Here is a 12,612-nt window from a genome sequence, read left to right on the forward strand (position 1 = left end):
TAAAATGATAATTATTTCCAGAATCCATAAGCCCTTACCACATTTATAAAAAAATTATGACATTCTGAGAATGAAAATTACACCTTTAATTTATTTGGAATTCAGTTACTTTACCAACCATCCTTAGAGAAGTCATTAATTGTCATAATTAGTAAAACAAGCTTATATAATAACCTATATTTTTGATAGGGATTCAAGTTATACAGCTGTGTATGTATTTGTCAAAACTCATGGAATGGTACAATTAGGATTTGTGAATCTCATCATATGTAAATTTCACTCTCAAAAAAAGAAAGTTTAAAAAAGAAGTTTAGTTAACGATATGCATGTTGAAGTGTTTTGTGTGAAGTATATACGATGGCAGCAACTTTGAAACGCATCAAAAATTAAGATGGAATCATGGATGGATAGAAGGATTAACAGATATATGATAAAGCAAATACACTAAAATGTTAATTGTACAATCTCGTTGGTAGATATATGTGTTAACTGTACAACACTTTCAACTTTTCTGTGTTTAAAGATTTTCAAATGAAATGGGGGGGGGAATCAGACTATAAATTTTGAAACTGGCAAGCTAAAGCTATTTTGTGACAAAAAACTGTAATTCTTATTTTACTTTATATTACATCATCATGATAATAATAACACATAATCTAAGGCTCAACTTTCTCAAAATTAGAGGATACTGTCTTTTAAAATAATAATGATAATATTAAACAAAACTAGCAAATCATAAATATTCCCTGCATTCTACATACCAATATATACCACAAATTTCATTAATTTCAATTGGGAGTTTTTAGATGCCTACTAAATCAAATACATCACAAGTCAACAACTTAACTAATATGGTAAACCTAAAGAAAAAAGGAAAATTAAGTATGTGTGAGTAAACACAGTAAAATGAAGAATCAAACTTTTGAATTAAATTCAGTAGAAATATTTCTGGCCAACAAATATGTCTTCAATAGTTATTAAAGAATCTAGATTTAATATACTTCTGAACATTTTTATAAAAAATTCTTAAGATGGTCAATAACATATCTCTGTTTCTATGATGAAGGGAAAAGGAAATTCAGTTCTAAACTAAATCCAGAAATGGAGAATAAGCAAACAACCCACTGCCTACAAATCTAGTAAATGTGCCTAAGTGCATCATTTTGCCTACTCAGACACATAAATGAAATTAAGGTTAATAAATTTTTTATTAGTATCTACTATTCTCACAGCATCTGTTTTATTTGAATCAATTATAAGTGAGACATGCTTATCTTTTTGCACCAACAAATTGGTTAATAACAGCAATGCAGAATCAGTGAACACCTAAGTGGGCCCATTTTAGCAGAGAAGGTACAACAGGGTTCTAAATATTTTAGAAGTTTTAACAAATTAATATATAAGATTCTACATCTGTTATAGTATTCAGTGTTTTCTGAAAGCATGAAGAGAAATGTTTGCCAAGTAAATAATATCACTAGAAAAATCCAAATAATAAATTAATAAATTAATACACCTAAATAAGGTCCCCAGGGCTGCTCCTCTGAGTACCTGGAGACCATTGCTGTGATTCATTAAAAACAGGTAACTTATAAAGATCCTAAAGTTGTCATATTATATAAGACAAGTCTTTTAAAAGGCAAAGAAGAGGATTCTTTTCCATAGTGTTTTAGTTTTACTCTTTTCACATAATGCTGATAAATATTATGCCTCTCAAATTTATTAAGGAATTGGTGAGTCACTAATTTGAGAGGCTTACTATAGCACATCTGGATCAACTCAATATTTACATACCAAGAAAATTACTATAAAAACTTGTATTAGTTTTAAATGGTTAACATGCAAATTCTATTCTAAGAAAAACAGATAATTAGGAGGACTTTTCATAGAGAAAAAGGTGCGGGGGCATTCAAAATTAAGTAAAATTTATACTTCTTCCTGATGGATTCTGTCTACTGCAACAAGACACTTAAAATAGATTTTCTGTTTTTTATCACCATTGTTTTCTATCTCAATATGTTGATCTCTAAAAGTAATCAGAAACAACTGCAGATAATAAATCATAAAGTATTTTTTCTTTTAGCTTTACTACTCCTGAAGTCCTGAAAGCAGAAGAGGGAAAACACCCTAAGCTGGGAAAGATAACCATAAAAGAAAAGAAAATGTCTAGGGAATAGGATATCAAGGTCCTATACAAATATCCTATAAAAGCTCTTAGCCTCTTCCTTTGGTATATTTTATTGTGTGTTCCGTGGGCCTGGGAGAAGGCAGTAACTTGCCTTCAGTAACATGGCTAACTACAGAAGGGGAAAAAATTAAACTTTTAAAAAAGTATATACCCATATAAAAAGAATAAACCAAATTCTCTAAATTATTACCAAATATATCTGAATAAATCTTAGAAAGTGTTCAACGTATACCTTCTTCTGGAGTTTTTCCACAAATCCAATCGGATTTCTTAGCGCGTCCCTCTGGTGTCTGCCTAAACTTTCCAGGTCTTGAACTGCTTGAGAACGCTGAGCCTCCAGTACAGCGATCGTCTGTAACAGTCTCTGATAACTACAGAGACAGAGAAAAATATCTCACTAAAATCATCTAGTAATAACAATTAATAAAAACTGACTTCAAGCCATGATCTACTATTAAGTCACACAGTCTTTTTAAAGTTACCTGAAAGAGTTTAGTAAAATTATTACTGGGAATAAATGAGGTCTTCTTGAGTTATGAAGTACCTAGTCAGAAAATATCAGTTAGAGAAAGCAAAGCCTTCTTCCCCCGTTTTAAGTTTCTAGTTCTTGAACCTGAACGAATACAAATAATAAAAAAAGCATCTGGACTTCCCAACAATCAGTCATTAAGAAACTAAGTCTTTTTATTTTAAATCATAAAAGTTTAGTGCTAGGAGGGATCAATAAGCCCTGGTGGCACAATGGTTAAGTGCTCCACTGCTAACTGAAAAGTAGGCAGTTTCAACACACTAGCATGGGAGCAAGACCTGGTGATTATAGCCTAGGAAACCCTACAGGTATTTCTGCTCTGTCCTGTAGGGTCGCTATGAGTTGGAATTGACTCAATGGCACACAACAATAACAGAACGAATTATCAAATCCATCCTCTCTCTTAGATTCTCTACGAATAAACAACCTGCAGCACATTTTCTTGCCCAGAGTCACAAGACACTGTCACATAGTTCAGACACGGTTTTAAAGTCTTAGGACTTTCATTTGCTCTTTCTGTTATACCTCCTAGTGTAAAGGAGGTTCACTTTCCTTCAACAAATTTTTTTTCAGTTAGCATTTAAAATAAATGTTCGATTCTTAGGTATTGAGCCTTTATAGAGAGGAAAGGTCTCACATATTTTTTTACTTCCCTGACTGCAGTGGTCCATTTGGCAAATAGCATATAGTTTCACCTACATAAATCTATTTGTCATTATCGTGAAATCTCACCATGATACATACATACTAATTCCCTCTTTTTTTATGTTTTATATGAAATTGTCTTGCCTTGCTGACTAATGTCTATCACATATAGAAACTTGTTAACCCAAAGCCATAAATGCTCAAATACGCTTTGCAAAAGGAATCATGAAGAAGTGATTATTCATAAAGCAATTTTTCTATGTGGCTTCAAACAAATCTCATTCTGTTTTCCACTACACTGTAAACTCCCCGATGGCAGACACATCTGTTTTGTTCACTGTTTATCCAGTTTGCAACACAGTTCCCAACATATAGATGCTCAATAAGGATTTCTGAATGAATTACAAATAAATGGATGCTCTGTGCAATCAAAAAGTATACTGAATCCTTTAAGTTCAGAAGTCAGCGTACTAGGAGAAATTTCAAAGGTGAAACAATGCAATTTTGAGGTTCACAGCCACAATGTAATTGTGACATTAACATTCACTATCAGCACACTTTCTCAAGCCCCTGCCTAGCACGTATCTTATTCTTGTTCTCAAGTCCCTTGTTAACTAATCCCTGATGAGATGTTTAATAATTAAGGTGAAAACTGATTAACACTGAAGGGTTAGACTCCTCTCAAGCTAGGGACATTTCATTTAAAAGTTAGAACCCTAAATGTGGAGAGCTAGGGCTGTAGAAAAAGTCACTCCAGGATAAATTACAGAAGTTAAGTCTAAGCTCACTTTCACTAAGACTCCTTTTGCTTTGAGGTGTATGGTGTGTACAAACTCTGCTTCTGCTGGCTGTTTCTACTAGGCAGGCTCACAAAGGATAAATATGGAGGCGACAGTAGTAAAGCTGGGTGCTGGAAGTGATCCTCTCTACAATACTCTTGACTGCTTCCAGCTGAATAACCAAAGACTTGTTGTGTTTCTGTAACACGATCAACCTTGTTTTAATCATGGGTTACACACTTCTGTACCATTGATACAAAAAGAATTCTAAGTCTACTAAATTCTCAGCACAGGTAAGAAGACTGTTATTAAAAAGTGAGCTGAAGTTTGCAAAAAATGTTACTGTCGGTAACAAAGCTGGTTGTCCTTTGTTATGTCTGGAGCAAACTGAGAGTGGCGAGAAAAGGCCTCTATCTGAAACCAATAAACTATAACAATCTTACTGTATGTAAGTTATTACACTATAAATCTGACTAAAAAAATAACTCCAATAGAAATGAAAGAGGAAGAATATCTCATCAACACCTATTTTGCTTCTCTTTTGTCAAGATTAAATGATCATCAGATTGAAAGGCCTAGGACAAACATTGGTAAAGACTTAAATCCCAGAATTTAAGTGGAAAGATTATATGAAAATAATAAATTCGAGTCTTCTATCCCAGATAATCTGAATTATTTCCAAGAGTACTCAGAGATTTTACCACTAAGATTTATATATATATCTTGCAAAAATAGAAGGAATTATTTAAAAAACTTAAAAAGTAGTATGATACAGACAAATCTATTTTCAATCTCACCCACCTACTCATCCCACCTCCAAAAGCAAACTACAGAATCTGATCTAGGCATCAACCCAAGGCAAGACTCATTTGTTCACTGATTCAACAATTATTTACTAAAAGAACAGGGCACTATTCTAAAAGCTTTAGTAATTTCCATGATAAATCACATGAGCTTAGGTATAACAGGGGAGCTACAATTACACCAGAGGGGGAGAAAAGGAACAGGATGGGAATGTGAACGGGACAGAATTCGCCATGTTGTTGGGACTGGTTGGTGGGTATATGAAAGTTCATTATACTAGTCTGTCTACAATTTTTGTATGTTTGAAATTCTCCATAATCATTTTTTAAAAAAAAAAAAACTCAACTTCTGTCCAACTTAATGGGGTGGGGGAGAGCTACAACAAAAGAAGTGACCGTTCTACTACTCCTGGGCTGGTCAGATCATACCTGCCACTGTATTCAGCTCAGCTTTGCAAGAGATGAACAGGTTCATAAACAGAGCAGATGGATAACTATGTAATAGCAATAACTTCTAACACTGAATGTGTACTATATGCCAGGCATTCTTGTATTTTAAGTGTAATAACTCAATCCTCACAATAAATCTATGCAACAAGTAGTATCATTATCCTTATCTTATAGATAAGGAAACCAAAGCACAGATTAATTAACTTGCCAAGATCATACCAGGTATTTATGGTACAGCTGGGATGTGAAAAATAGTTAAAGACTTGAGAATATTTAGCCAACAAAAGAAGGCCTCAAAAAGAATATGATTCCAGTTTTTACTTAATGAACAGGAAATAAACTCACTTTATAGGATATAAAGGCTCAAACCAAGATCAAATTGTGATAGGCACAATATGAATAAAAATCTCCTCTCAGTCAAAATCAATAAAAGATGGTAGGTTAGCACACAATCACCACAGATCTTCATACATACATTTAAAAGAAACTCAAGCACTAGAAATCCTAAAGCTCTTTAATTCCAGAAAAACATGCTACTTTCACTTTTGCTTCTCACTAAACTAAGAGAATAGAATAATTTTTAAAATTCTACATATTTTTGCAAGGATGCAAGTATAATTAGTTTTCCCACATGGACAACTTCATACGAGATCTATCAAAATTACCTGTTGTGTATTTCCAAAGCTGAACCATACACAATGCTAAGAATAGTGAGCTTACCTGTGGCAAGGGATTCTTTATTTTACTTTTGTTTCATGTCATCAACATATAATAAGATAACTTTAGCTTTTATAATACAGAATTATATTTGGCTAAAATATAAACACCTTTCAAGACTATATCTAAGTTATTTTCACTACCTTTCAGTATCCAAGTCCTCTTGAATTCTTTATTCACTTCTGTGAATATAAAAACATTTATATAAAAGACTATATAGATAAAAATGCTGATGTCTGAAAGAGAATATCAAGGAATTAACGATCTAGAAGTTAAATTTTATTATCCAATTTCTAGGCAGAAATATTAGATACACTGTAGCAGTGAGAGAGAGACAGAAGAAAAAAGAAGGGAGATTTTATTTTCAAGTGAACCAGAATCTTTGTCAAGGAATCACATTTCCATTTCTATTGTAACAGCAACTCTAGGATTACATGACATTTGCAATCTTAAAAAACTAATGACGAAATATTTTTAAAAATCTAGATTGGGGTACATTTCTACAAAAAAACTGGCCTAGACTCTTGAAATAGTCATTAAAGACAAAAAAGATGGGAAGTTATTCTAGATCTGGAGTCTACAACCTATGGCTTGCCTTTTTTCATAGAGCTGTACTGGAATATAGCTATGCCCATTTGTTTACATAACGTCTATGGCTGCCTTCGATCTTTTGATACGATACAATGACAGAATGCAGTAGTTACAACAGAAACCATATGACCTGGAAAGTCTAAAATATTTACTATCTAGTCCTTTCAGAAAAAGTCTGCCAAGTCTTGTTCTAGATAAAAGAGACACGTGTAATCTTGATTAGATCTCACAGAAGGGAAAACATCTATACAGGACATTTTGAGGGATAACTGGAAAAATTTAAATATGGACTGTGGATTAAGTCATTTTATTATATTAGTGTTAAATTGCTGGGGTGTGATAACAGTATTTAAGAATATATAGGAGAATGTCCCTTTTTTAGGAGACATATATATACTAAAGTATAAAGGCAACAAATGATATCTACACTTACTCTCAAATGGCTCAACAACTAGAAAAGTATTGAGGAGAGAGGGAAGAGAGGAAAGGTACAAGGGGAGTGACAAATGTTATAAAATGTTAATAACTGATGAATTTAAGTGAAGGGTATACAGATGCTCATCATACCATTCTTTTAATTTTTCTAAGTTTTCTAATTTTCCTAAATAAAAACACTAAGAAATGAAGAAGCTATTCGTTATACTTGTGTGTGTGTGTGTGTGTGTGTGAGTCCACATGTATACATATACGCACTGGTGAACAAAAAGAAACAGGGAAGAGTAAGATATATGTTGAATTTCCTTCTCAAGAGGACAAAACTATGTAAAGTGGATTGATTCTTAGAAGAATAACAACCAGGGCATTTTAACACTAAAATTCCCTAGTAATTCATCATTTTAAAACAATTTGAGGAAAAATGCCTCAATTTACTCTAACTACTCCATAATTTCAGTCAAGTCTAGTATTTCTAATTTAGGTAAAATACTATGCTTACTAAGACATGTACATGATTTTTACAGGAATTATTTTTATGTGAGTAGAATATGGTGGAATAGAAACTGTATAATATGATACTTTCTCTTCTTCCATTATGAACGGCTTCCATCACTCAAAGATTCTATGGGAACTGCAAATTCAATTATTCACAGATGACTTCCCACTCACTTTCTATAAAATCTAGAAATACTTGGAGGAAGATCACAAAGCCTTTTATGATATTCTGTGTTAAGACAGAAACTAATACCTCAGCTTCTGATAATGTCTTACTAGTATCAAGATCAACCCTATACTGAAAAATGCTAACGAATTAAAAACAAGCAAATAAAAGCCATGTTCTTGTTTATTTTAAAAGCACAGAAGAACCAGAAAGATACTAAGGCTTATTAACAGACCAAAATCTAAATGAAGGCATAAATTGGGACAGGCAAATTAAGCCCCAAAGCTGCTTTTGCCTTGAGGGCTCGTACTGAACCATGCAAGCTTGACTTCAATTTTCTAGACTTCACATGGCCAGGGAACAGAAGACAAAATTATCAAGGTAGGAAGTATAATAGGAGACCTTCTCCCCATCAAGTTGGAACCCCATCCTTCACTACCATCTGTATCTCAGATAAAAATCTCAATGCTAAAGTATTACCAAAAGACAGTCCTTATACATATTTACTGCCCCAAATCATAATACCTAGATAGCTCCAAGAAACTCAAGCCATAACTATAGTTTCAATTGGCTCCGAACTGATATGCCCCCTTCCCCAAAGGTACACACAAAAATAAATGCAATTTTCCCTGGAGGAATACATCTTCAGCCTAGGCTTCAAAGATAACCTATAAATAATTTTCCAAGTAAAGTGAACAGTTCACATTAAAAATTACCAAGCTTCTCGATCTCAAAACTTACTATACAGCCAAAGTAATCAAAACAGCCTGGTACTGGGTCAATGACAGACACATAGACCAACGGAACAGAATTGAGAATCCAAAAGTAAATCCATGCATCTATAGACAGCTGATCTTCCAAAAATCTTCCAAAAAGTGTAGAAGTCCGTTCAATGGGGAAGAAACAGTCTCTTTAACAAATGGTATTGGCAAAACTGAATATTCATTTGTAGAAAAATAAAATAGGATCCATACCTCACACCATGCACAAAAACTAGCTCAAAATGGCTCAAAGACCTAAATGTTAAAGCTAAAACTATAAAGTTCCTGGAAGATAACACAGGGACAAAACTAGAGGACCTAATTTTCAGCATAAATCACCTATCAAATACAACTAAAAATGCATGAACAACAAAAGATAACTTAGACAACTGGGACCTCTTAAAAATTAAATACTTATGCTCATCAAAAGACTTTACCAAAAGAGTAAAAAAGAGAACTAACAGACTGGGAAAAAAATCTTTGGCAACAACATATCTCACAAGGGTCTTATCTCTAAAATACACAGGAAACTTCAACAACTCAACAAAAAGACAAACTATTCTATCAAAAAATGGGCAATGGGCAAGGGACATGAACAGTCACTTCACCAAAGAGGACATTAAGGCAGCTAATAGACACATGAGGAAATGATCTCACTCATTAGCTATTAAAGAGATGTAAGTCAAAACTATAATGAGATACCATCTCACCCCTGCAAAAGGGGCAATGATCAAAAAAACAGAAAACAACAAATGCTGGCGAGGTTGTAAGTGTTACAAAACAAGTATGGAAAACGTGATGATGCTTCCTGAAAAAGTTAAAAATATAAATACCTTATGATCCAGCAATCCCACTCCTAGGTATACATCCAGAGATGTAACAGCAGTGACACAAATAGACATGTGCACACCTATGTTCACTGCAGCATTATTCACAATAGCAAAAAGATGGAAACAACCTAAGTGCCCATCAATAGATGAATGGTTAAACAAACTGTGGTATATACATACAATGGAATACCACACAACTATAAAGAATAATGAGTCTGTGAAACATAACATGGATGAATCTGGAGGACATTATGCTGAGTGAAATAAGTCAAACACAAAAGGACAAATATTGTATGATCCCACTATTATAAAAAGTCAAGAATAGATACACACACACAAAGCAATGTTCTTTGATGGTTATGGGGGGAGAGGGGGGAGGTAAGGGGAATCACTTTCTCCATAGCAGACACTTGTTATTTTTGGTGACGGGAAACACACTACCAAACATGGGTAAAGTGTGCACAAACTGACCAAGGTAAATGAAGACACTAAGAAGTACACAAGAAAAAGGGAAAATTTCAGTAAATGCTATAACATATACAATTTTGCAACAACACTAATAACAACCAAAAAACATGTATGTGGTTATATAGGTAGATATTATTGCATATCTGTGTATAGGAAAGTATATGAGAGTAAATGCACACACATGTATAAGTGTATCTGTAGGCATATGTATATACATGCTTGTGTGTGCTGCATGTACTATATATCTGTCCATACAGTAAAGCACGTGGGGGCACAGTTACAGAGACTTCCTAGACATACCCAAACAACTCACGGGATTGGTTTACTGGGTTAAAAGGCTTAGGACCATAGTTTCGTGGGACAACTTAGTCAACCAGGATAACATAGTTCATAAAGATAATGTTCTAGTTTGATGAGTAGTGTCTGAGGTCTTAAAAGCTTGTGAGCAGCCATCCATCATAAACTACTGGTCTCTACTCCTCTGGATCAAAAGAGAATGAAGGAAACCAAAGACTTAAAGAAGGAACTAGTGCACAGGACTAAACAGCCCACATGAACCATGCACAGCCTGTTCTATCCCAAGACCAGAAGAACTAGATGGTGTCTGGCTACCAATACCAACCATTCTGACCAGGGACACAATAGAAGGTCCCGGATAAAATAGGAGAAAAATGTAGAACAAAGTTCAAATTCCTAGAAAAGGCCAGACCTACCAGACTGACAGAGACTTGAGGAAACCCTGAGGCTATTGCCCAAAGATACCCTTTGAACTTGGAACTGGAGCTATTTCTGGAAGTCATCTTTCAGTCAAGTAACAGACTGGCTTATAACACTCGTGGGTAACAGGCTCCCTTAAACAATCGACTATATGAGACCAAACGGTCAACATTTACCCAAAAGTAAAGAAGAGAAGATGAGGAGGGGAAGGGAAGCTAGATCATCAATGGAAATAAAATAGAATGGAAATAATGAGAATGCTGATGTATTGTGAAAATTGTAACCAATGTCACTTAACAATCTATATAAAAATTGTTCATCAGGGGACCTAATTTGCTGTGTAAACTTTCACCTAACATACAATATTTTTTAAAAAATTACCAAGCACACAAGGAAGCAAGACACAAACAAAAATGAAAGATGAGCTTGAAAATATCTACAGGGAATAGAAAACTATAAAACTTAGCATGTAGCTTTGAAAAGGAATAAAAAAATATATAAACTAATTTTAACTAAATTATAATATAAAATAATAAAAACTCAGTGGAAAAATTTCCACTTTCAGATATTGCAAACTAGGCAAATTCAGAACAATTCCTTCATTGAAGACAACCTATAATAAGTTGGATAACATATTTAAAAAATTTTAAGGCATTGAGCAGCTAAGATTATGAGGTACTACCAGGCCAAGATTCACGAGAAGATGGAAACCAGAAAGATAAACAGATGTTTTGAGGGTACTATTCTTCTGCAGCAATTTACAATCCAGACAGGAGACTGGGAGACTGAGCAATACTTCTGACAGCTTAAAATGGTAGGAGATCAAAAGCTGGAGCCTAGGTCCTACCAAGAGTGAAGTCTTGGGAAACCAGCCTATGCTTTGCATGGGGATCATGAAGGGCTGCACCTTAGGAATAAGAGTGAACAGAAAGTAAACAGCACTCTCAGAGTGGACTAGAATATCTTAGTTTAGAATTAATTGGTAAGGTTGAAGTTGCACATACCCCAAGACTCAGACATCCTATACCTAGGTATGTATACCCTCAAGAAACATTCAAATATACAGACCAGGAGGCATGTATTTATAGAAGGCTAATAATCAAAGAAGCCCTGGTGGCACAGTGGTTAAGAGCTCAGCTGCTAACCAAAAGGCTGGCAGTTCAAATCCACCAGCCACTCCTTGGAAACTCTATGGGGCAGTTCTACTCTGTCCTATAGGGTCGCTATGAGTCGGAACTGACTTGACTGCAAACGGTTTGGTTTGAATAACCACAAATCAGAAACCACCCAAATGACGATCATCTGAGTGGAAAATTGTACTATAGGCATTGCACATATACAGCAATGAAAATGGACAAACTACATCTATTTACATCAACACAGATGAATGTCACAAACAAGGTATCACAAAACAGCATATGCAGAATAGCTCAAAAACACATAAAACTAAGCTTTATTATTTAGAGATACAAACATAAGCAGTAAAACCTTTTAAAACAGCAAAGAATGATAAACAATAGTGATGACCTCTGAGAACAGGAAGGGGATTGTGAGTAAGAAACTATTCACAGGGGACTTTTGGGGGTGTTGGCAATATTTTATTTCTTAACCTGGATAGTGGTTAAATGAATGTAGGCTATTTGATTTCATAATTACTCTATAACTATATGTGTTTCACATACTCTTATATGCATGAGCTATTCCACAACTTCTTTTTAAAGGGAAAAGAAGTTTTCTATAAAAAAAAGGTACAGAGCGATCAATTCAAATATTTCTGAACTTAAGATTCACAGAAGAGTCCTAGTTCAGGTCCCAGCTCTATCAGCAACTAACTATGGGATCTTATTCAAATCACTGAGGATCCCTGGTGGTGCAGTGGTTAACCGCTCGGCTGCTGACAAGTGGGCAGTTCCAACCCATCAGCCGATCCACAGGAGAAAGATGTTTGTCAGCCTGCTTCTGTAAAGATTACAGTCCTGGAAAGCTTATGGGGCAGTTCTACTTTGTCCTATCAGGTCGCTAGGAGTCACTCAACTCA

At 34.5% G+C, this 12,612-nt stretch overlaps 1 protein-coding gene across 6 annotated transcripts in view; it reads right to left on the reverse strand.

Moving 5' to 3' along the window:
* ZZZ3 (zinc finger ZZ-type containing 3) overlaps positions 1–12,612 on the reverse strand; it is a 135,446-nt gene that overhangs the window by 18,282 nt on the left and 104,552 nt on the right. For all 6 annotated transcript variants that reach the window (XR_002824080.1, XM_023731200.1, XM_012555536.2 and 3 more), the window contains one exon: positions 2,421–2,559. Coding sequence is in view for 5 of the 6 variants with exons in the window: in XM_023731200.1 (XP_023586968.1) it covers positions 2,421–2,559 (139 nt within the window). In the remaining variant the exon portion in view is untranslated. The remainder of the gene's footprint in view (positions 1–2,420; positions 2,560–12,612) is intronic.

The sequence above is a fragment of the Trichechus manatus genome, unplaced genomic scaffold (assembly GCF_000243295.1).
Source record: "Trichechus manatus latirostris isolate Lorelei unplaced genomic scaffold, TriManLat1.0 scaffold00003, whole genome shotgun sequence".
Classification (NCBI taxonomy): domain Eukaryota; kingdom Metazoa; phylum Chordata; class Mammalia; order Sirenia; family Trichechidae; genus Trichechus; species Trichechus manatus.